This window comes from Schistocerca gregaria, chromosome 4, assembly GCF_023897955.1.
Source record: "Schistocerca gregaria isolate iqSchGreg1 chromosome 4, iqSchGreg1.2, whole genome shotgun sequence".
NCBI classification, from domain to species: Eukaryota; Metazoa; Arthropoda; class Insecta; order Orthoptera; family Acrididae; genus Schistocerca; species Schistocerca gregaria.
The window spans coordinates 737,485,546-737,511,278 of record NC_064923.1 but is presented as its reverse complement, the minus strand read 5'-3'; the positions used below and the strand labels follow the sequence as shown (position 1 = coordinate 737,511,278).

The 25,733-nt window shown below is 45.0% G+C and overlaps 1 protein-coding gene across 1 annotated transcript in view; it reads right to left on the bottom strand.

Moving 5' to 3' along the window:
• The window catches only part of LOC126266850 (aminopeptidase N-like), a 191,788-nt gene that overhangs the window by 86,621 nt on the left and 79,434 nt on the right, over positions 1–25,733 (bottom strand). The window contains exons 6-8 of the mRNA XM_049971451.1: positions 19,292–19,472; positions 8,859–9,009; positions 5,926–6,007 (exon numbers count right to left, since the gene is read on the bottom strand). Coding sequence (XP_049827408.1) covers positions 5,926–6,007; positions 8,859–9,009; positions 19,292–19,472 — 414 coding nt within the window. The remainder of the gene's footprint in view (positions 1–5,925; positions 6,008–8,858; positions 9,010–19,291; positions 19,473–25,733) is intronic.

Genomic DNA, 25,733 nt, shown 5'->3' with positions numbered 1-25,733 from the left:
GATTTGTAAAGTGGGTATAGCTTTTAACATTGACACTTGTATGCATATGTAGAACCAAGACTGCTTGTGACAGTAACATACAGTAGTTGTTAGGATCGAGTTTTTAACATTAGGTGGTTTGCAAGACAATCACCATATCATTATTTGTCTGCAAAACCCACGTGATATGTAGGTAATGCCATACGTGGATTTTTAAAGCAAGTATAGCTTTTCAGATCGATACTTGTGTGCACCTGTATAACAAAGATCGCTTGTGACAGTAACATACAGTAGCTGTTTTGGTCGGTTTTTTTAACATATGAGACGATTACGTCTCTCTTTCTAAGACACAGTGGTATCACTCACAAGAAAAACTTATGAAACATGTTGTCCATCGCTGATTTTTGTCTCAGTATTATTTTGTATCGTAGGTAATCAGTTATTGACGAAGTATTATACTTAGTAGTAGTGGGTGCGTGATAGGTTCGCCTTGAGCATCTGGCTTGTAAAGTATGTATTTGTGTTCTTATATATGCAAAGAAAATGACTATGTCGATTCATAAGAAAGCTATGGATTTCTAGTACTGTGATAGCAAAGGGATGAGTATCTCAGTTCATAAGAATGGTACTGATATTTCTATTTCCAGATCCATAGCCATCAACAGGGTGTATTTCCGATACTTGGCTCATTATCGAATGTCATTCAACTGAGACCATAACTGTAACATTTAGTTGTAAGTACAGGCATGAAATATGTATATGTGACCGTTTTCTTAGGGCGATTGATTCTACCTGTGCGTGCCCGGCCTGCAGAGCCGGTGACCTGTGCGGGGGTGATTCACGTTTCCCTTTAACAGTAGGAGCTGTCAGAATGGCGAGGCCTGTTGGAATGTAGGAATGTAGAAGAATTAAGATGTTGTCCTCTAGACTACGAAATAGCGAACTAATACTTGTATGTGTTGGATAGTTTTCGTGTTCGCATGGAAATTTGAGAATGAATAAGGAGGTGAGTTGTACTGGACCATTTTTACCTCCCATGTAAATTATTCGGTTGGCAGCTTGTGCACATTTCGCTCCTTCATTTAGTTGAGAGAAGATCGATTGTGTGGTGTATATACAGGGTGTTTCAAAAATGACCGGTATATTTGAAACGGCAATAAAAACTAAACGAGCACCGACTGAAATACACCGTTTGTTGCAATATTCTTGGGACAACAGTACATTTTCAGGCGGCAAACTTTCGAAATTACACTAGTTACAATTTTCAACAACAGATGGCGCTGCAAGTGATGTGAAAGATATAGAAGACAACGCAGCCTGTGGGTGCGCCATTCTGTACGTCGTCTTTCTGCTGTAAACGTGTGCTGTTCACAACGTGAAAGTGTGCTGTGGACAACATGGTTTATTCCTTAGAACAGAGGATTTTTCTGGTGTTGGAATTCCACCGCCTAGAACACAGTGTTGTTGCAACAAGACGAAGTTTTCCACGGAGGTTTAATGTAGCCAAACGACCGAGAAGCGATACAATAAAGGATCTGTTTGAAAAATTTCAACGGACTGGGAACGTGACGGATGAACGTGCTGGAAAGGTAGGGCGACTGCGTATGGCAACCACAGAGGGCAACGCGCAGCTAGTGCAGCAGGTGATCCAACAGCGGCCTCGGGTTCCCGTTCGCCGTGTTGCAGCTGCGGTCCAAATGACGCCAACGTCCACGTATCGTCTCATGCGCCAGAGTTTACACCTCTATACATACAAAATTCAAACGTGGCAACCCCTCATCGCCGCTACCATTGCTGCACGAGAGACATTCGCTAACGATATAGTGCACAGGATTGATGACGGCAATATGCATGTGGGCAGCATTTGGTTTAATGACGAAGCTTATTTTTACCTGGACGGCTTCGTCAGTAAACAGAACTGGCGCAAATGGGGGACCGAAAAGCCCCATGTTGCAGTCCCATCGTCCCTGCATCCTCAAAAAGTATTGGTCTGGGCCGCCATTTCTTCCAAAGGAATCATTGGCCCATTTTTCAGATCGGAAACGATTACTGCATCACGCTATCTGGACATTCTTCGTGAATTTGTGGCGGTACAAACTGCCTTAGACGACACTGCGAATACCTCGTGGTTTATGCAAGATGGTGCCCGGCCACATCGCACGGCCGACGTTTTTAATTTCCTGAATGAATATTTCGATGATCGTGTGATTGCTTTGGGCTATCCGAAACATACAGGAGGCGGCGTGGATTGGCCTCCCTACTCGCCAGACATGAACCCCTGTGACTTCTTTCTGTGGGGACACTTGAAAGACCAGGTGTACCGCCAGAATCCAGAAACAGCTGAAGCAGTACATCTCATCTGCATGTGAAGCCATTCCTCCAGACACGCTGTCAAAGGTTTCGGGTAATTTCATTCAGAGACTACACCATATTATTGCTACGCATGGTGGATATGTGGAAAATATCGTACTATAGAGTTTCCTAGACCGCATCGACGTGGTATGTGGTGATATATTGCTCGGTTGGAGATCGGTTTCACACTCTAATATTCAAGATACTGTCCTCAGTGGGAGAGCAGTGTAACTGAGTAAGAGTCTTTCCGTATTTGACGATACGTGTGCTACTTTGCGAGGTTTGGTTGTCGGTGCAATATGGTGATCAGTGTAAAATAGTTTATTGCCGCTGAATGTGACGTCTGTAGAAAGAAACAACAGGCTGACGGTGATTCCCTAGCACAGACATGTAGCAGGTGTGAGTGTAGGTATACCATAATTTTTTCGGGTGCCGTACAGATATAAAAGAAAATTGCAGTGTTTGAGTAAAATGTGTATATATTGCATTGTAAAGTTGCTGTGGCTTATGTAGTGTAAAATTTGTATATTTTACATTGTAAAATTACCGTGGCATGACAAGAGTGGATGACTATGTGTCCTATCGAGAGGGATGTATAGATTCAGCACATCAATAACCGCAAGGGTACGAAGGAGATGTTTTGCACGGAAAATTATGTGCGCTATAGATACTGAGATTGGTTCCAGAAGCACAGGCGTCAAGAGGAGACATTATCTGTACATCGATTGGTGTCAGATTGTAGGAGCAATCACAATATTTAATTGTAGTTACACTGGTAAATATGTTCCTGGCTTCCAATATTCTTGTGAGTCTCGTATGTATTTGACGGTCTGTAGACAACTATGCAGGTTTAACTGTCAATGCAATTTAGCCATCTGTGCAAAATAATTTACCACTGAAATCCCTGTTTGCAGAAAGAAAGAAAAGGTGGATGGTGCTTCGATACCGACAGCATCAGTAATTTGGCAGGTAAATTCGATAAGAGCCAATCATAATGCTCGATTCATTCACATCTTTTGTGCTGGGATATAGGAGCCTCTACATTGTTATGGGAACGTTTGTGTGTGTTTAAAGCATTAAGGGTAACACGTGATTGACTCTGGTATCACGTTAGGACCTCTGGGAAGAGTGCATTCGATGTTATTTTGCACTATTTGCTGTTAAGCACGGTTAGACGCTTCTCTCATGTCGCACTAGGAACAATGCACCGTATGCTACTCTATAATCAACGGTAAAGACAAGTGCTGCCCCGAGGTGTCTCGCATACGGCAGCTGCACGAGTGCGCATTGGAGATCTGTGACGTCAGTATAACAATGACTGTAGATCTGAAAACAGAGGCAACTGTCAGCCCCTCCGGCGGCGACGTACGGCTGTGACGGCTCGGGCACGCCCCAAGTGTGTGCGCTCCCGGCCGGTCGCATCGTCAACGGTGCCTAGGCGACCACGTATTCTGAGAGCCGTTTCTGAGGTATCGAGTACGAAAGGGACGTAGCCACCTCATTGGTGCGGGCATTGCCGTGCGGTGCGACAGCTGACGGCTGTGTCACTTTGCGGGGTTGCAGGTAGCCTCCTGTGTCGTCTACTGGACACGGGGTGGTAGACGGTGTCTGCGTATGTCGATTATGGACCTGCTGCATTATTTTGGGATTTTCTGAGCAGGTCTGTAGGCTGCACTACGTTTTATTTGGGCAGTTTACGAGTTGATTTCGTGTCTGCACGTCTGTATACTGCATTATTTAGGACAATTCTGCACGCCTGTACTGAAATTATTTCGGTAGATTAGGAGGTGTTAGCTTGTCTTCAGAGCGTTATTCAGGAGTAGTTTACAGGTCTGTGGCACGACACCGATCACGTGTCTTGTATCAGTGTGATAAATATACTCCATCGCTAAATACATTGTTCGAAAATACACTCCTGGAAATTAAAATAAGAACACCGTGAATTCATTGTCCCACGAAGGGGAAACTTTATTGACACATTCCTGGGGTCAGATACATCACATGATCACACTGACAGAACCACAGGCACATAGACACAGGCAACAGAGCATGCACAATGTCGGCACTAGTACAGTGTATATCCACCTTTCGCAGCAATGCAGGCTGCTATTCTCCCATGGAGACGATCGTAGAGATGCTGGATGTAGTCCTGTGGAACGGCTTGCCATGCCATTTCCACCTGGCGCCTCAGTTGGACCAGCGTTCGTGCTGGACGTGCAGACCGCGTGAGACGACGCTTCATCCACTCCCAAATATGCTCAATGGGGGACGGATCCGGAGATATTGCTGGCCAGGGTAGTTGACTTACACCTTCTAGAGCACGTTGGGTGGCACGGGATACATGCGGACGTGCATTGTCCTGTTGGAACAGCAAGTTCCCTTGCCGGTCTAGGAATGGTAGAACGATGGGTTCGATGACGGTTTGGATGTAGCGTGCACTATTCAGTGTCCCCTCGACGATCACCAGAGGTGTACGGCCAGTGTAGGAGATCGCTCCCCACACCATGATGCCGAGTGTTGGCCCTGTGTGCCTCTGTCGTATGCAGTCCTGATTGTGGCGCTCACCTGCACGGCACCAAACACGCATACGACCATCATTGGCACCAAGGTAGAAGCGACTCTCATCGCTGAAGACGACACGTCTCCATTCGTCCCTCCATTCACGCCTGTTGCGACACCACTGGAGGCGGGCTGCACGATGTTGGGGCGTGAGCGGAAGACGGCCTAACGGGGTGCGGGACCGTAGCCCAGCTTCATGGAGACGGTTCCGAATGGTCCTCGCCGATACCCCAGGAGCAACAGTGTCCCTAATTTGCTGGGAAGTGGCGGTGTGGTCCCCTACGGCACTGCGTAGGATCCTACGGTCTTGGCGTGCATCTGTGCGTCGCTGCGGTCCGGTCCCAGGTCGACGGGCACGTGCACCTTCCGCCGACCACTGGCGACAACATCGATGTACTGTGGAGACCTCACGCCCCACGTGTTGAGCAATTCGGCGGTATGTCCACCCGGCCTCCCGCATGCCCACTATACGCCCTCGCTCAAAGTCCGTCAGCTGCACATACGGTTCACGTCCACGCTGTCGCGGCATGCTACCAGTGTTAAAGACTGCGATGGAGCTCCGTATGCCACGGCAAACTGGCTGACACTGACGGCGGCGGTGCACAAATGCTGCGCAGCTAGCGCCATTCGACGGCCAACACCGCGGTTCCTGGTGTGTCCGCTGTGCCGTGCGTGTGATCATTGCTTGTACAGCCCTCTCGCAGTGTCCGGAGCAAGTATGGTGGGTCTGACACACCGGTGTCAATGTGTTCTTTTTTCCATTTCCAGGAGTGTAAATAAAGTATACTCCTTCCCTACTCTATCCAGCAGCCCACCTGAAGATAGCGGCCAGATGCATGGCCGAAATATCGTCTAGTGAAGACGATCGTATCCGGCAGCATACCCCTGAAGAGCATAAACATAAATAATTACTGCACCTTCATAAAGCTGCTATCCCCCGACCACTACAGTTAAATGTTATTTTGACGGTACTAATCCACTGGATAGCACTAAAGTATGCGCAGAGTTTTAAATATCTGTATAGCTGACACTTACTGGGAAATAAGATACCCGTTGAGTCTTTCGTAGAACACGTCCTCACCGAGCCAGCTGCTGAACATGCGCAAGATGGAGCCTCCTGAAAAATATGAAATGAAAGTTGGTTATAATTGTCTGCTGTAACGCATTTGCGACGGTTCGCTACGATGTGGAATATCTCGACAGCTTCACACACAACATTCTGTATCTGTACATCTGCACTGCAAGAGGCGAGTATTGGGATGGCTCGAGTGAAGTTGGTTCTGTGAGAGGCGGCACTCGCCCCTCGCCGGTTTCCCTCGGAAGGCCTGCAGTGGCCAGAGTTCGCCGGCAGTGAGCGGCGAGCGGCCTCCGGCAGTGGGACCTGCTCTGCCCTCCCCAGCTCACCACCTCTCCTCGTTATACGCCGTACCGCCATCACAGTTGCTGTGTACCCAGTCCAGGCAGCCTCTGTTCAGTCCACTAAAATGTCAGGAATGTGGTGTCCCGATCCTGGCGGGGAGCGAAGACCTATAGGTCCCGCCACCTGAGAGAGGGCCACACCGCGGTGTCCGACTCCGCGACTGGTGTTTATGGCGAGGCAGCCGCGTCTACCCGTAGCGGCTGTTGTCCGTGCCGTGCAGGAAATCTACACCAGACTCGTGCCGGAGTCGCTGCAGTCGAGGAATCGAGTGTGATCGTCACGTAGCCGCCGATCCGTCCCACCGGCTGCCTCGAAAGCTAAACTGCATCGGTATTTTTTGCAGCGAAGTAGTGGCTATTCTTTACCGGACGCCATTCGTAATGACCTGGTAAGGCGTGCTATTACGGAGGTAGCGTCGGTTCTCCTTCCTGCCGTGCTCGCTTCGTTAGTTTCCTGCAGTACAGAACTGTGTCGTAAAAGCTCTCGGCGCCCTTCGCTGCACTCGCCTTAGCCTTTCTTTCCGACGTGACAGCGTGATCCTCCACATTCTGCCGTAGTCTCGTGCCCTGCTCTCCCGAAACGCCAGTATTTTGTTTTGCCCTGACCCAGTCTCGGCAGCGAAGTGTTTTCATGACGGCCGCCTCGTGTCGACGTTGTCGCAATGCTTGGCTCTGCGACTTTGAAAATTTCCCTCGTTTTACTGTCCTATACATTAATATGAGGGGCGGCCATGCTTTGCCTCTATGACTGCTCGAAATCTGCTAGAGATACTGTGACCGAGGTGTAGGAATAGGAGCCCATTCTTCCTCAGGACTCGACATCGTAGCTGTGGAGTCATACCGGCGTTGTCGCCGTTTCCGTCAGTGCTACGCTCGATTCGTATCGGTGTCGGCAATCCGCGCAGGCGAGTTCACGTGGGGAACGCTACTGTCAACAAACCGCTGCCTCACGGGCGCTGCGTTTCCGTCCTGACACAGACGTCCATCGCCTCGGGACTCTTCCTCTACCGTACACAACACACGATGCTGTAAAATTTGTACACTTCTTCTGTCGCTCTTAGCGTTTTCTTAGCCCCGTAAGTGGACTGCGACCTGAACACTAAAACCGCTAGCATTCGATAACACTACCTTCTCCGTTATTTTGATGTGGTGTGGCATAGTGACTGTGAAGGTGACAGCCATCCACTGCTACGAAATTCTGTAAATACGACAGTCTCCGATCGTAAGAGGAGATTAGTGTTTAACGCTCTGCCGACATCGAGGTCATTAGAGACGGAACACGGGCTCGGATTAGAGAAGCGTGGAGAAGCAAAGCGGCCTTGTCCTTTCGAAGGAACCATCCCGGCATTTGCCTGAAGTGATTTAGAGAAAGCAGGATGTCCGGACGCGGATTTAGTTCCAAGTCTCTGATCACTGTAGATTTTTTTTATTCATTTACCGGTTTCAATCGTTATGATCATCTAGACACTGATCTACAAAGGGCGTTATGATCATCTTGAGACTGATCTACAAAGAGATGTGCATACTTATGAAAATAAATCCGACCTTTATCAAAGTAGGAAACGTGATGCTACGCATTTCTCCTCCTTACAGGAGACACCAAAACAACATTTCACCAGGCAACGCCGGTCAACTGCTGTTTGTGTATGAGAAATCGGTTGGAAACGTTCTTCATGTCAGCACGTTGTAGGTGTCGCCACCGGCGCCGACATTGTTTGAATGCTCTGGAAAGCTAATCATTTGCATACCACAGCATCTTCTTCCTGTCGGTTAAATTTTGCGTCTGTAACACGTCATCTTCGTGGTGCAGCAATTTTAAAGGCCAGTAGTGTATCAGAACTGTAAGACTAGTGACAATATTGACGCTTCAAGAGAGATGGGCTAGTAGTGATGAAATAACAACGTTAATTCATGAAATGTAACATTTTTATCATCTGAAGGCGATATTTATTGCTTTATTTACCAAAACAATTACACTTACAGCGTTACACAAACGCTTTCAGTTATTTCAGAGACTCATGTTCCGATCGAGGAAAAGTGTGGTAGACTGGCCACTGTTGATGACCACACAGTGTCACTGTTTGTTTAGCACATTATGTTTGAAGCGATACAGGTCTCTCCTCCCCTCATCAACACAGAGTGTTATACAAAGGAAGTAAGGTTAAAAGAGACAGACAGAAAAGGCAGGATGTTTCAATAGAGGCTCAGCGAATGAGAGAAAAGAAGTGGAGAGTATCCAGAGTCCACAGTGAACTAATCTGTGGACAAGTGTGAATGTCTGGGATAGTCCTGGGTGTTTGGATCCAGTTGTCCTGATTTTCGAATTAGATTCAGACTATTGTTGGATCACTGCGATTTAACCTCTCCGCGGTTTGTGTTGCTGGAATGGTTCCTTAACCATCCTGCAGTCGCGTCTCTCTCTGTATGGGCTAACGCTTCATCTCAAATGCTAACGCATTCATCTGTTTGGTTTAATTCAAATGAGAGCCATATATTCAAAAATAAGAAACTCAAATGTCACTCACTATTATACAGGTAAACAAACATACCTTTGTTGTAAGTGATGTCATCGAAGGGGGCCGTGGTGTTTTCTTCTGTGGTCATCGGGTGCGTGTCGGCTGCCGCGTCAGATTCCAGGGCCCCCGTAAACTCTTCAGCCAGGAACTGGTCACGTAGTTGCCATCCCTCTATGATGCTTCCCTGGAGAAATTTCGGTGCAGTCAGTACAAAGCTATAGCCATTACAATGCGCACTGTCCGAGATGTTCTCCGAGGCACAGTGTTGGGACCAATGCTGCCCTTTGTATACGCGAACAGCACAACAATCTCTCTACCCTGCTGTAGTTATCAGATGATATCTTGCTCGCATTTAGGCCAGGCAAAAGAATGGAGTGGTCTATACACCCCTGCAAGCACTAAATCTGTCGTTCCACTAAGTGTTCCTCAAGCCTCAGTGCTAGATCCACAACTGTGTCGACTACCAACCTGCCACACACCGAGCGTTAGACGTTGCTGTGGCATTTCAGGCGACACATTGCAGGAGTGTGACGTCGGTAGAATGGCAGTTGCGCAGATAATGAAATGTGAGCATTTTAACGTCCCTTAGACTAGGTGCTGTCCAAAGCGTAGTGTTTGTCACACTGCTGTTCTCACTGTATATCTACGACAGAACAACTACGCTATGCAGTTTTAGATTGCCGAGCACTTATGTCCCCGATCCGTCCCTGCACGAAAGCACACAACGATCGGTATATAAATATGGCCGTTGTAATGGTCATTCCGCTAAGTTTTGCACAGGGTTAGGCATTGTAATTATCACTGTCAATTGTACATCAAGTTTTTGATTTTATGTGTAAAGACTGAAGTGGGAACGAAAATTGGTACTGAGGCCCGCAATCGAACCCGGGTCTCCTACTTACTAGGCACATGTGGTAGCCACTGAGCCATCTCGGCACAGCAGTTCGCTCCACTGCACGGATTGCCCTGGCACGCCGCCATCCCCGATCTAAATTCTCACTCCCGCCCCAGTCTACTTTAAATTCCCCCTTACATACGAATCGTATATGTACGAGACCAGTAAAGTCTCTAAAATTGCGTCATTCCGTTTGTCAAATTTTTAGTCGTCCAGTGGGTTGTCAGCCTGCTTTCTACAGAATTGCAAGCTTCGCAGAAAGGTGTCGTTGCGAGTACACAATTATGGATGGTGTAATATTCATTACATCAATTGTTCTTTGAGGCAAAGTGTTAGGCATACACCAGTTCTCCCTGTGCCTCGACAAGACAACATATTCCTGACAGTAGAGCAGTTTATCAGGCGCCATTCGGTAAGAGCTCTCACGAAAGGACAGAGTGCTGACTACAGAGCACTGGATGGTGCAGTGGTGCTCCTCCAGTCACAATATAAAGTCCACCACTGTTGTGAATGCCGAAGAGTGGGCGATGCTGCAGTCAACAGCCGGCAGTACACAGTGTACTTCGGCAGGGCAGGAAGGCATTGTCGTCATTAATGAACTGCAGGCGTCGTAATCGTCTTTACTTCTTCAATGCACGACGTAATGTCCACTCCAGTTCTCACTGTATTACAATGGAACATCCGGTGTCTCATTCTAATAGAGATCATCATTTAAGTGAGATGTGCTCCCATCAAAATACCAGCTTCCTCAGTGCAAAGCTGTAGTGGTCGTAACTGTAGTTGATGTCCGAGGTTCACTACTAGACATACGACTCTTGTGACCTCGGGTAACAGGCGTGCCAAGTGTCCTTCCCCGTAGGGTCCCTCAACTGACACCCTGCGTTGTTTAAATGTTGGCAGAAGTGAGGTATGCTGACTATGGAACTCTGAGCAGTCTAATGCTCATTACTCCACGCGAACCGGTGCCGCAGTGGTGGGCTTATTACTGTTCTCACTTTTACATTGAGCTCACAAAAGTCTCGGGATAACGATATTCAAATAAACAGATGGCGGCAGTATCGCGTATACAACGTATAAGAGGGCAGAGCTTTGTACTCAGGCGATCCGTGTGCAGAGGATTCCCACGTGATTACGGACGTACGAAGGGAATTAACAGACTTTGAAAACGGAATGGCAGTCTGAGCTAGACGCATGGGACGTTCCGTCTCGATGTTTAGGGAATTCGATATTTCGAGAAAAATAGTGTCAAGAGTGTACCAAGAATACTGAATTTCAGGCATTACCTCTCACCACGGACAATGCAGTGGCCGACGGCCTTCACTTAACGACCGGGAGCAGCACCGTTTGCATAGAGTTGTCGGTGGTGACAGACAAGCAAGACTGCGTGAAATAGCCGGAGAAATCAGTTTCGGACTTACGACGATCGTATCCGTTAGAAGAGTGCGGCGAAATGTGGCGTCAGTGGGCTGTGGCAGCGCGCACACGACTGAAGAGAGTGCCTTTGCTAACAGCACTGTGTCATTGGAAACGCCTCTCCTGGGTTCGTGACACTAGAAGACCGGAAAACCATGGCCTGGTCACATCAGTCCCAATTTCGGTTGGTGAGAGCTGACCGTAGGGTTGAGTGTGGCGCAGACCCCACGAAGCCGTCGACCCAAGTTGTGAACGAGGCACTGTGCCAGCTGGTTGCGAATTAATAAAGGTGTGGGCCCCGTCGAGTCCTACGGTCCAGATAAACCGATCAATGACTGGAAATGTTATGTTCGACTACTTGGAGACCATTTGTGGACTTCATATTACCAAACAATGATGGAATTTGTATGGATGACAATACAGTATTTCACCAGACCACAAATATCCGCCATTCTGGACAGTTTCAGCGAATGATTTGGCCACCTAGGTGGTCTGACAAGAATCCCATTGAACTTCTATGGGTCAGTTCATGCACACAATGCTGCACTGGCAAGACTTCCACAGTTACGGACGGCTACAGTGGGAGCGCTGCAGACTTGCTGTGTCCACTGCACGCCGAGCTGCTGAACTACGAGAAGCAGGAGGAGGTCCGGGCACAGCTGCCCCAACGGGTTTCGTCACCCCAGCTGCAGAATAAGGGATACAGGCAGACATCACAGTATTTCTCTTTTTGGATGATAATTGCATAACATGTAACAACACACACCCCAAAGTCACAAGTAACTTGCGGCAATATTACGATTCTACTTCGGTTCCGACATTGCCAGTTAATGCAAAGCCATAAAACTGAAAGACGGAGAGAGGCAGAACGAGATGGCGGACTAAGCGTCAGTTAGAACTGTTTTAAATGAATAATTAATTTGTGCCGTGTCGATCAACTGCTGTCTCCAGTAGCTGCATGTGGATCTCAAGATGACATTTAACAGACTTCGAAACCGATCATCCGCATAAACATAAAAAGGTGACCCATTCGGTGTCTACCCTGCTACATCATGTTAAGAGTGCTCACTGAGGCCTGAGATATCGTGTCTTCAGTTTATGTTTGCAATTACGTTGCACAGGTTTGCATGCTATAATGGAAATTTCTCCACCTAGAAGCGACTTACAAGCATCTCCATACCAGATAGTGGAGGGGCTTATCGAACTGTTGTTCAATCCAGCTGTCTGAAAAGCCTAATTATTTCCTTTTATACGCGTTGTGAAGACATAGCTATTAGTGATAAGTATTTTTCCCCTTTTCTTGTGTAATTTCTTTCGCTTTCTTAGACCAAGTATCTTTCACGGTATAGCATAGCAGTGTTTATAAATAATGCTAAAACGTAACAGTAGTTTCTTTCTTTTTCTTTAATGGATAGACGTTTTCTTTCTTTTAAATTCTTCTGTTTTTCTCATCTGTATTTCTAACATTAACTGCGGTATGAAGAACTGCTATGTAAATCGTAGGCCTGAAATAACTGAGAGTAATGTCGAAAGTAACAGTGGAGCAGCGATATTAGTCAGTCAGTGCTTACGTGACAATATGGCGAGTGTTGATTTGAGACGCAAAAACTTGCCGAGAAGGTGAATCGTGGAACTTGACAACTGACGATTGGGATTATCATCCCAGTGCGTGATCAAAGTTAGAGTGATCGTAATGAATAGAAAGATCGCACGATGTTTTGCTTAATGGACTGTTTCTCAACTGGCACTGACAATGCTTACGTGAGTAGACGTTGCTACCGTATCAGTGTAACCGTTTCTACATTTAGCCTACGGCGAGAGCCAAGGCTCCATAAAACTGTTGGATTTGTCTTACGGAACTGCCCAGAATATGAAATCGTAACTCTCGCGGTGAACGTAATTACAATTGTGGATTAGGCGCAAAAAAGTTTCACTGACTGTGAGTATGCGATTCCGATAGTCATATATAAACGCGACGAACATTTACATTGCAGTCGGAAATTATCACGATTAGTGTATAAAGCGCTGAAATGATAACTAGGTGTGTATAACAAGTAATAAACATGTGCATGTTAAAACGGTGGCTTATCACCAACAATTACGTCTGTCCGAACAGTGGCCCGTTAAACTTCACCAGCATACTACGACAGACGGAGCTGATTTGATAAATTCGTCTGCATCATTAAAGCCACAGTCGCCATCTCAACACGTCGCCACGGCTCCCTAGCAACGAACATTTTTGCTGCGTAAATAAAATGCTTAAAATAAACTATTAACTTTCAATCACTATGTTTTCATGGCCTCCCAAAACCGGATTTCGTAAACCAATTCCCCAGTACCGCCTGTGATTGGTTATGTAAACACTCCAAAATCGATTCTGCAATGCCGTTTCTTGCTGCTGGTTTTTCACATCCACAACAGATTTTCGTTACCATGAAAACGCACAACCGTTTTTCAAACGTGCTTGGTCTGACAGGTTACGACTTGTTAGAAAAAATTTCGGCTGATATGAACGGAGTGACTTTTTGCGGTGTGGAGGAGAAGTAGAAATGTTACTCAGAGTATGAAGCTGTCTACTTCTACTATTTAACTGAAAAGAAATAGCGATTGTGCTGACTAAATCAGAAACTGGAACAGCTGATTTGACTGGGCTAGCACATCCGCTTCAGGCCTTAACGGGGTAAACACGACAATGGAAGACGGCTTCTGATTTCGGTTTTCGTCTTCTAGAAGACGGGTCGCATATAAACGTAGTGAATGAAACTTCGTTGATCCACCATTAGTTGTAAGTATTTTTCTTTTACTTAAACTATCTCTTTCTTTTAAATTAATGCCACTGCAGTTGCATGTATTTTGTACGCCTTTTAGAGGGAAGTGTTATCAACGGGATTGCAGAGTTATTTTCGGAGTGAGTTGGCATACCTTGTACTTCGAATAAAGTCACCCCACTTTCGCGAAAAATAATTTGGTTGTTGATGATTACAGGGATATGGGAACATATCTCTAGTCAAATCTTATATTGCTTACAGGGTTAGTAACAGAATTGTGCTTAATTTTGTAAATGAAGCACAATTCTGTTACGAACTTGGATGAATCACATTCTCCATAGTCTGGAAGTAAAACGAGTTCCTATGGGGAGAAATAGTCGGGCATTAACTCAGGTTATTTCTAATAAAACCTCGTATAAATACACGGTCTATGATTTCACAAAGTACACCACTGAGAATCATTTTCTCCATAACCTGTGCCTCTCCAATTTTAGTGCCCTTCAATCGCTATTTTTCTTCCTCCCACTTACTTTGCCTTCCACTATTTTCTTTTTCCATTTTCAGCACATCTATATTTCTTCATCCATCACGTATAAGATAAGTCGGCCTCGGATCCATGCAATATTCCCGCCCGAGCCGGCAGCTCGAACATTTGAGACAGCACATCAAAAGTTAAAAAATTGGAGGGAATGTAAGTCATGTTACTTGGTCTTAAGTGTGCGAAAGCGGCGTGCCACGCCTCTTCACACAGATTCTTCTGTCGCACCTCACTGTATTTCTCTCTGCAAATTCAAACATGTACATTTTGTAATGGAAGCCATCAAACCTATATTCGGGCAGTGGAAATTAAAATGTCCTGCGGTGCCTCTCCTGGTGTCAGTCGGCCGGTTTGACAATCTACCCCCTTAAAAGGAACTCACAGTTAATAAAGTTTATGACAAACATCTGTGATGCTCCTCAAAATATTGCAGTTGACAAGAGCACAATACACAAAACAGATTCCTTTAAATACCTAGGAGAGTGGGTTACATACAATGCCAAAGAAAAGATAGCTATAGAAACTAGAGTGCACAAAATGGAAAGAGTGTTTCATATCACCAAAAACGTTTATAATAAAAAATCCTTGTCCTGGAACACGAAATTAAGACACTACCAAACAGTGGCCAGACCTGAAGCTCTCTATGCGACAGAAACACTTAGATTAACAAGAAATGGAGATCTTGAGAAACTAGAGAAGGTCGAAAGAAGAATTTTGAGGAAAATACTGGGAGCTAAAAGAAACGATAATGTTGAATACAGGTTAAGACCAAACAGAGAGCTATATCTGAAGACGGAGAAACTAACTGATGTAATGAGGAAGAGAAGACTACAGTTTTTTGGACATATATTCAGAATGGATAACAACAGACTAGCATGGTTCATAGAGACTGAAAAGGACTTTGATAATGCTGGAATTACAATAGACACAATAGAAAAAAAATGGTTCAAATGGCTCTGAGCACTATGGGACTCAACTGCTGTGGTCATCAGTCCCCTAGAACTTAGAACTACTTAAACCTAACTAACCTAAGGACATCACACACATCCATGCCCGAAGCAGGATTCGAACCTGCGACCGTAGCAGTCGCACGGTTCCGGACTGCGCGGCTAGAACCGCGAGACCACCGCGGCCGGCGACACAATAGAAAACAGAACACATTTCAGAAAGGCAGTTCAAAAGGCAGAATTTCAGGAGAGAGAGAAAATAACTAGGCGAAGGTGGACTCAAGAAGAAAGGGAACAACACTCTAAAAGGATGAAGGAAATTTGGAAACTGAGGAAATCTAATACAATGAAGAGTAGCCAAAGTTGATTCATCGTACCCTCCAAATAGGTTATTCGAAAGAAGAAGAAAAAGAAAGGGTAGGATTGTTTGTAACCTGGAGAATAAGAAATCTTCATAAATATTGCACTCTTAATTGTCTATTACCTAATAACTTTCTCTTTTGTGTAACATAAATTTAAATAGAGGAAATATAAATATAGTAAATACGAGAGACAAGCAAGACAGTACAGATTTTTTCAGTTCTTAGGTCCCATCATTTTTCTCTCTAATAGTACTACAGGTTTCCTTTATGCGATAGAATCCATTACTTCATCAAAATTCGTCAATCGTTTTGCTACACGAAAAATCAAATCTTCATTGTCTAATACTGAAAAAACAGTTAATAAGAAGAGTACTAAGACTGGTTTGGTTTCTCGGTCTGATTAAGTCTATTTTGTCACTGTCTGTTACATGAAACGAAACAGGCCTTTGTGTTATAGAAGCAACTGTAACAGACGCCAAATAAAAGAGACTGTTTTGGCACAAATGGTCGTTTTTAGGTACCTCGTTTACATAGATCAGACGACAGAATATAATTCACGCAGTACCAACATCAAATGCCTATTAGGAGAACTACAAGCAAAAAGTTTTATGTTAGGAAATAGTTTCACATTTCATTAAGAGGCTGCAGTTTCTCAAGCACGAGATCGATAAATAGTAGCAAGAAATTTCTACATGAAATTGGATTCGTCTTTTTCTTGAATATAATTTGTGTGACGTCCCCGTTTCTTTTTCTTCCTTGTTCTAACGAACAATCTTGTTACCACTATCTCTGTAACTATCGTCTCATTGTCTAAACTTTCTCTCCGGTTAACTTCTCTAGCCCTGTTCAATTCTCCGCGTTTATCCTCGGGTCAGGAGTTATCACTTGTTCGTACAATGCGTTTTCGACGCTATTCCAAGAACAGAACTTAGCGGCTCCTAGCGAGGACTGTACAACTGGCTCTTAGTGGTGTAGCGTTCTGGCAAAACTTTTCTGTCAAAACGTCACTTTCTCGGATGCACCGAGGACATTAATATGTAATCTTTCTTACCTGTTATTCCTGTTAGTAGTTTATTTCGACTCGGGTAGTCTGCATCTACGAATTTCGCTAGTAATTATATCAACGCCGACCATTGGCTCACCCAGTTAACCACACAAACAAACAGCAATTGCCACTCACCGGTTCGGGTTTATAGAGCTCAGCACGGATAGCACCGTCCCCTTTTGTCTGTGGGATTTTTTTTCAACTATTTTCTTTTTCCATTTTCAGCACATCTATATTTCTTCATCCATCACGTATAAGGTAAGTCGGCCTCGGATCCATACGATATTCCCGCCCGAGCCGGCAGCTCGAACATTTGAGACAGCACATCAAAAGTTAAAAAATTGGAGGGAATGTACAGGGTGTTTCAAAAATGTCCGGTATATTTGAAACGGCAATAAAAACTAAACGAGCAGCGATAGAAATACACCGTTTGTTGCAATATGCTTGGGACAACAGTACATTTTCAGGCGGACAAACTTTCGAAATTACAGTAGTTACAATTTTCAACAACAGATGGCGCTGCAAGTGATGTGAAAGATATAGAAGACAACGCAGTCTGTGGGTGCGCCATTCTGTACGTTGTCTTTCTGCTGTAGTGGTGTAGCGTTCTGGCAAAACTTTTCTGTCAAAACGTCACTTTCTCGGATGCACCAAGGACATTAATATGTAATCTTTCTTACCTGTTATTCCTGTTAGTAGTTTATTTCGACTCTGGTAGTCTGCATCTACGAATTTCGCTAGTAATTATATCAACGCCGACCATTGGGTCACCCAGTTAACCACACAAACAAACAGCAATTGCCACTCACCGGTTCGGGTTTATAGCGCTCAGCACGGATAGCACCGTCCCCTTTTGTCTGTGGGATTTTTTTTCAACTATTTTCTTTTTCCATTTTCAGCACATCTATATTTCTTCATCCATCACGTATAAGGTAAGTCGGCCTCGGATCCATACGATATTCCCGCCCGAGCCGGCAGCTCGAACATTTGAGACAGCACATCAAAAGTTAAAAAATTGGAGGGAATGTACAGGGTGTTTCAAAAATGTCCGGTATATTTGAAACGGCAATAAAAACTAAACGAGCAGCGATAGAAATACACCGTTTGTTGCAATATGCTTGGGACAACAGTACATTTTCAGGCGGACAAACTTTCGAAATTACAGTAGTTACAATTTTCAACAACAGATGGCGCTGCAAGTGATGTGAAAGATATAGAAGACAACGCAGTCTGTGGGTGCGCCATTCTGTACGTTGTCTTTCTGCTGTAGTGGTGTAGCGTTCTGGCAAAACTTTTCTGTCAAAACGTCACTTTCTCGGATGCACCGAGGACATTAATATGTAATCTTTCTTACCTGTTATTCCTGTTAGTAGTTTATTTCGACTCTGGTAGTCTGCATCTACGAATTTCGCTAGTAATTATATCAACGCCGACCATTGGGTCACCCAGTTAACCACACAAACAAACAGCAATTGCCACTCACCGGTTCGGGTTTATAGAGCTCAGCACGGATAGCACCGTCCCCTTTTGTCTGTGGGATTTTTTTTCAACTATTTTCTTTTTCCATTTTCAGCACATCTATATTTCTTCATCCATCACGTATAAGGTAAGTCGGCCTCGGATCCATACGATATTCCCGCCCGAGCCGGCAGCTCGAACATTTGAGACAGCACATCAAAAGTTAAAAAATTGGAGGGAATGTACAGGGTGTTTCAAAAATGTCCGGTATATTTGAAACGGCAATAAAAACTAAACGAGCAGCGATAGAAATACACCGTTTGTTGCAATATGCTTGGGACAACAGTACATTTTCAGGCGGACAAACTTTCGAAATTACAGTAGTTACAATTTTCAACAACAGATGGCGCTGCAAGTGATGTGAAAGATATAGAAGACAACGCAGTCTGTGGGTGCGCCATTCTGTACGTTGTCTTTCTGCTGTAGTGGTGTAGCGTTCTGGCAAAACTTTTCTGTCAAAACGTCACTTTCTCGGATGCACCGAGGACATTAATATGTAATCTTTCTTACCTGTTATTCCTGTTAGTAGTTTATTTCGACTCTGGTAGTCTGCATCTACGAATTTCGCTAGTAATTATATCAACGCCGACCATTGGGTCACCCAGTTAACCACACAAACAAACAGCAATTGCCACTCACCGGTTCGGGTTTATAGAGCTCAGCACGGATAGCACCGTCCCCTTTTGTCTGTGGGATTTTTTTAAATTTCTATATGCGATGGAGATTCAGCTGGCAGAAACATCACGTAGTCGTACAATATGCACGGATTCAAAAATCTGCTTACGAATCATTCGTAAATCAACGTAGAATGTGTTCAGAAATGTTCAAAAAGTAACAGGGGTGCGTTTCAGAATGGAACGAATAATGGGTAGAGGGGCGTGTGCCGGATGCTAGGCGCTTCAGGAGCAAGGATGTGGCCGCGCTGAGAACGGCTGCGTGCTGCGACCCCGCAGGCGACGGCGACGGCGACGGCGACTCACCAGGTCAGCGTGGTAGGCCCAGTACGTGGCGAAGCCCTCGTTGAGCCACAGCACGTTCCAGAAGTCGGGGCTCACCAGGTCCCCGAACCACTGGTGCGCCAGCTCGTGCGCCACGGTCGTCACGACGCTGCGCCGGGACTCGGTCGTGCTCTCGGCCTCGTCGATCAGCACCCCGCGTTCCCTGTAAGTACACTTTGCAGCTGAAGGTGCCTGCTGGTGGACGGGCAGAAACGTTTAACATTTGTCGGGTGGTCTTATCGTTCACATCCAGCCAGGATTGCCAACGGTGCCGTAAGGAATTTCCCACACGCGAAGATTAAAAAATTCTTTCAGCGAGGACCTCGAACAGGACCGTAACTCCTATATTTAATATTTTACAGTAATTCATCTCATTTCTGTAAATCGTTAGTCCAAATTACACCAATATTAGCTCTAGATGTCGTCGGTCACTATACTCAAGTACGAATTTGTCTTATAACACATCTCTCGAAATTGTGGTCTTAATTTAACTGACGTTGTTCTGAGTAATGCAGTTCACGTTGTATACGTTACATGACGCTGAAAAATCGTAGAAATATTCATTAACCGGCGCGCTTGCGGCGAGTCCTGAATGAAATGTAGCACTGATTTCTGCCACGAGGTGAAATTATAGGGCCATAAACAGTCAGGATATGGGAACAGGAATAGGTGAGAAACGATCCGATACGATAATGGTGGTTACGGCAAAAGTTACAACAACTGTTCAGTACAGTCTTCTCACACAGCGACATGATGTATTCGTAACGTGCCACGGTCGACACTTGTCGGAACATATTCACTGTAATCGGAAAGAGTCCACGTACGTCCCTGGTAGGCACGATCCTTCAGATATCTCCACAACCAGAAGTGACACGTACTTAGGCCGGGGGATCTGGATGGACACACAACTGGAGCTTGCCTGCAGATGATGTGCTCGTTACATATCTGGCACGAAAATAGTGGTGTGGACACAGTTGCGTTCTTGCAAAGCTGGAACCTCGTGCTGCACGAGGAGATCCTTACGATGTGCGCATGTCACTGTACACCCGACAGGGCTACGAGGTGTCATCTCCTGGAAGACAAACGGACTGAGAATGAACGAGCTCGTGAAACCACAGCACAAGACCACATAAACTGAGTGCAGTGGATGTTTCTGCACAACATGTGGTGAAGCAGAACCACATATTCGACAGTTCCGTACATTCACGATACCGTCCAGAGTAAAATGTCCCTCGTCTGTGCAAAAGATATTTCCCAAGCACGCGTGCCAAAAAACGAAAGCGATAGTCACGATGTTGTAGCCTGGCACGGGGCTTTGTCTGGTGCATATTCTGAATCTTCCGCGGACACCGCTGCAGAATGCGTTGCAACATCTCTCTAACATTCCCGCCACGCTGCCCGAGCACTCGCCGCGTGCCGCACGGCCGCTGCAGCTCGGCCAAGAGCCGCCGCGGGAAGGGGTGGGCCGCCCCGCCTGCCTCGTCTGTTCCTTCGCATTTCTCGATCGTATTTCTTAGCCCTTTTACCGACACGGGGCATCTTCGCAGTTGTTTGCGTCACCAATATTTCCCCAATGAAGCGCTGCTGTTGCTGCCGTTCTGATTAAACAACTTCACCAGCAGTGCGTGGTCTTTCTTCTCAACGGCCATTTCATTTCGTACGGATAACTTCAACCGTCTTTATGCTTCGCAACGATGTTGTTGTTGTGGTCTTCAGTCCTGAGACTGGTTTGATGCAGCTCTCCATGCTACTCTATCTTGTGCAAGCTTCTTCATCTCCCAGTACCTACTGCAACCTTCATCCTTCTGAATCTGCATAGTGTAGTCATGTCTTGGTGTCCCTCTACGATTTTTACCCTCCACGCTGCCCTCCAGTACTAAATTTGTGATCCCTTGATGCCTCAGAACATGTCCTACCAAGCGATCCCTTCTGGTCAAGTTGTGCCACAAACTTCTCTTCTCCCCAATCCTATTCAATACTTCCTCATTAGTTATGTGATCTACCCATCTAACCATCAACCACATTTCGAAAGCTTCTATTCTCTTCTTGTCCAAACTATTTATCGTCCATGTTTCACTTCCATACATGGCTACACTCCATACAAATACTTTCAGAAATGACTTCCTGACATTTAAATCTATACTCGATGTCAACAAATTTCTCTTCTTCAGAAACGCTTTCCTTGCCATTGTCAGTCTACATTTTATATCTTCTCTACTTCGACCATCATCAGTTATTTTGCTCCCCAAATAGCAAAACTCCTTTACTACTTTAAGTGCCTCATTTCCTAATCTAATTCCCTCAGCATCACCCGACTTAATTCGACTACATTCGATTATCCTCGTTTTGCTTTTGTTGATGTTCATCTTATATCCTCCTTTCAAGACACTATCCATTCCGTTCAACTGCTCTTCCAAGTCCTTTGCTGTTTCTGTCAGAATTACGATGTCATCGGCGAACCTCAACAGTTTTATTTCTTCTCCATGGATTTTAATACCTACTCCGAATTTCTCTTTTGTTTCCTTTACTGCTTGCTCAATATACAGATTGAATAAGATCGGGGAGAGACTACAACCCTGCCTCACTCCCTTCCCAACCACTGCTTCCCTTTCATGTCCCTCGACTTTTATAACTGCCATCTGGTTTCTGTACAAATTGTAAATAGCCTTTCGTTCCCTGTATTTTACCCCTGCTACCTTCAGAATTTGAAAGAGAGTATTCCAATCAACATTGTCAAAAGCTTTCTGTAAGTCTACAAATGCTAGAAACGTAGGTTTGCCTTTTCTTAATCTTTCTCCTAAGATAAGTCGTAAGGTCAGTATTGTCTCACGTGTTTCAACATTTCTACGGAATCCAAACTAATTTTCCCCGACGTCGGCTTCTACTAGTTTTTCCATTCGTCTGTAAAGAATTCGCGTTAGTATTTTGCAGCTGTGACTTATTAAACTGACAGTTCGGTAATTTTCACATCTGTCAGCACCTGCTTTCTTTGGGATGGGAATTATTATATTCTTCTTGAAGTCTGAGAGTATTTCGCCTGTCTCATACATCTTGCTCACCAGCTGGTAGAGTTTTGTCAGGACTGGCTCTCCCAAGGCCGTCAGTAGTTCTAATGGAATGTTGTCTACTCCGGGGGCCTTGTTTCGACTCAGGTCTTTCAGTGCTCTGTCAAACTCTTCACGCAGTATCGTATCTCCCATTTCATCTTCATCTACATCCTCTTCCATTTCCATAATATTGTCCTCAAGTACATCGCCCTTGTATAGACCCTCTATATACTCCTTCCACCTTTCTGCTTTCCCTTCTTTGCTTAGAACTGGGTCTCCATCTGACCTCTTGATGTTCATACAAGTGGTTCCCTTCTCTCCAAAGGTGTCTTTAATTTTCCTGTAGGCAGTATCTACCTTACCCCTAGTGAGACAAGCCTCTACATCCTTACATTTGTCCTCTAGCCATGACTGCTTAGCCATTTTGCACTTCCTGTCGATCTCATTTTTGAGACGTCTGTATTCCTTTTCAGCCTGCTTCATTTACTGCATTTTTATATTTTCTCCTTTCATCAATTAAATTCAATATTTCTTCTGTTACCCAAGGATTTCTGCTATCCCTCTTCTTTTTACCTACTTGATCCTCTGCTGCCTTCACTACTTCATCTCTCAAAGCTACCCATTCTTCTTCCACCGTTTTTCTTTCCCCCATTCCTGTCAATTGCTCCCTTATGCTCTCCCTGAAACTCTGTACAACCACTGGTTCTTTTAGCTTATCCAGGTCCCATCTCCTTAAATTCCCACCTTTTTGCAGTTTCTTTACTTTTAATCTACAGGTCATAACCAACAGATTGTGGTCAGAGTCCACATCTGCCCCTGGAAATGTCTTACAATTTAAAACCTGGTTCCTAAATCTGTGTCTTACCATTATATAATCTATCTGAAACCTGTCAGTATCTCCAGGCTTCTTCCATGTATACACCCTTCTTTTATGATTCTTGAACCAAGTGTTAGCTATGATTAAGTTGTGCTCTGTGCAAAATTCTATCATGTGGCTTCCTCTTTCATTTCTTTGCCCCAGTCCATATTCACCTACTACGTTTCCTTCTCTCCCTTTTCCTATTACCAAATTCCAGTCACCCATGACTATTAAATTTTCGTCACCCTTCACTATCTGAATAATTTCTTTTATTTGATCATACATTTCTTCAATTTCTTCGTCATCTGCAGAGCTAGTTGGCATATAAACTTGTCCTACTGTAGTAGGTGTGGGCTTCGTATCTACCTTGGCCACAGTAATGCGTTCACTATGCTGTTTGTAGTAGCTTACCCACATTCCTATTTTCCTATTCATTATTAAACCTACTCCTGCATTACCCCTATTTGATTTTGTATTTATAACCCTATATTCACCTGATCAAAAATCTTGTTCCTCCTGTCACCGAAGTTCACTAATTCCCACTATATCTAACTTTAACCTATCCATGTCCCTTTTAAAATTTTTTAACCTACCTGCTCGATTAAGGGATCTGACATTCCATGCTCCGATACCTAGAACGCCAGTTTTCTTTCTCCTGATAACGACATCCTCTTGAGTAGTCCCCGCCCAGAGATGCGAATGGGGGACTATTTTACCTCCGGAATATTTTACCCAAGAGGACGCTATCATCATTTAATCATACAGTAAAGCTGCATGCCCTCGGGAAAAATTACGGCCTTAGTTTCCCCTTGCTTTCAGCCGTTCGCAGTACCAGCACAGCAAGGCCGTTTTGGTTATTGTTACAAGGCCAGATCAGTCAATCATCCAGACTGTTGCCCCTGCAACTACTGAAAAGGCTGCTGCCCCTCTTCAGGAACCACACGTTTGTCTGGCCTCTCAACAGATACCCCTCTGTTGTGGTTGCACCTAAGGTACGGCTATCTGTATCGCTGAGGCACGCAACGATAGTCACGTCAAAAAAGAAATGTATACTGGCACTAAAACAGGAAACATTTCACCTTGTGACAGCTTACAGCGCCATATTTTCACCTGGTGCCAGAAAGTGGACTGTTATTTTTTCAGCATACTTCTTGAGCACACCGATTAATGAACACGACGTGCGACGTTCCAGCAACCTGAAAGGTGTACAGCCCACTGTGCAGCACTTGTAAGACCTTAAGATTGATTATAATCACCCGGCACACCACATTTATTATACTGTCTGTTGAAAGAAGCTACTGCACATTTTGAGGCGTGGTAATACTGACCAACACAGGAAACACAAATTCTGTGTGATGAGTTCGCTTCCACAGCGTACATTTTTCGTGAAAACGTCTGGGTAAAATTGTCAAAAGTGCTTCGTATTCGTATTTAATTTCATTACCGATCTTTTTAATGAATGGCCTACCGCAGTGGTAACCCTGGTTCCCGTCAGATCACCCAGATTATGGCTAGCATACGGACGGGTCAACATGTGAGTCGCACTCAGCCCTCGTGAGCGGCTGCTCTGCTGACATCGGCCGCGAGAGCAGCGTACCGTCACCTCGGGTCTTCCAGACAGTGTTTTTTATTTAATAAAACCGTTACACAGACTAGATAAGCTGTATCTCAGGGCTGAGGATAGCACGCTAGCCTGTCCGACACCTCGGGTCTTGCAGACGGTGTTTGTTTATTTAATAAAACCGTTACACAGATTAGATAAATCGCAAGTTTGAACTGTTTCTGGCGCTGTATGTCTGATGGGCCAGCTACGTAATCTCTACGCGCAGTTTTTTCGTTTCCTTTTCCACGCTGCCCTTGTGTTCGCATTGACTCGCCACTGGACCTTTTAGGCTGTTTGGATCCCTTTCGACACGAGCTTTGCTCTGCCTCGTATTCGCTATAATTCCGAGCTTTTTCGCGAGCCGTACGAGGCAACATCTTTCATTACTCTGACATTTTCAGTTTTATACCTGTTTTCACTCACATTCCGGTGAACACTATTATTGTCTCGCATTGGGTCCCAGTAGCTCTTCAGAATGATAGCCAAACCTGCGTCCTAGCCAAACGCGGGTCCCTGCCACACCAGTTTGTAACTTTAAACAATGCTAATTCCTAACAACCACGCGCGTGCGCCTACTCTGATAGGATGACATCGAAGGCAAAGGAAATCAGTCGTGATCTGTTGGTTGTCGGCTCAACCACAATCTACGCACTATTAGTCTCGCAGTTATTAACGATTTACACAGAAGAAAGTTTGACAGACGAGTGAAAAATGTCCAGTGAAATATGGGCTCTAAAATGCACACCTTAAGAGACACGAGCACTTGTTCATACCTGCTACTTTGAAACACATCTCTTCCACTGCAGAACTATAGCTATTTTTAAGTCTGCTTTTATTTCATATGGGTCCCACTGCTACTATAAGTTATGTAAAATCAAATTATTTTTATTGGTATTCAAAACCGGTTGCTTGGCG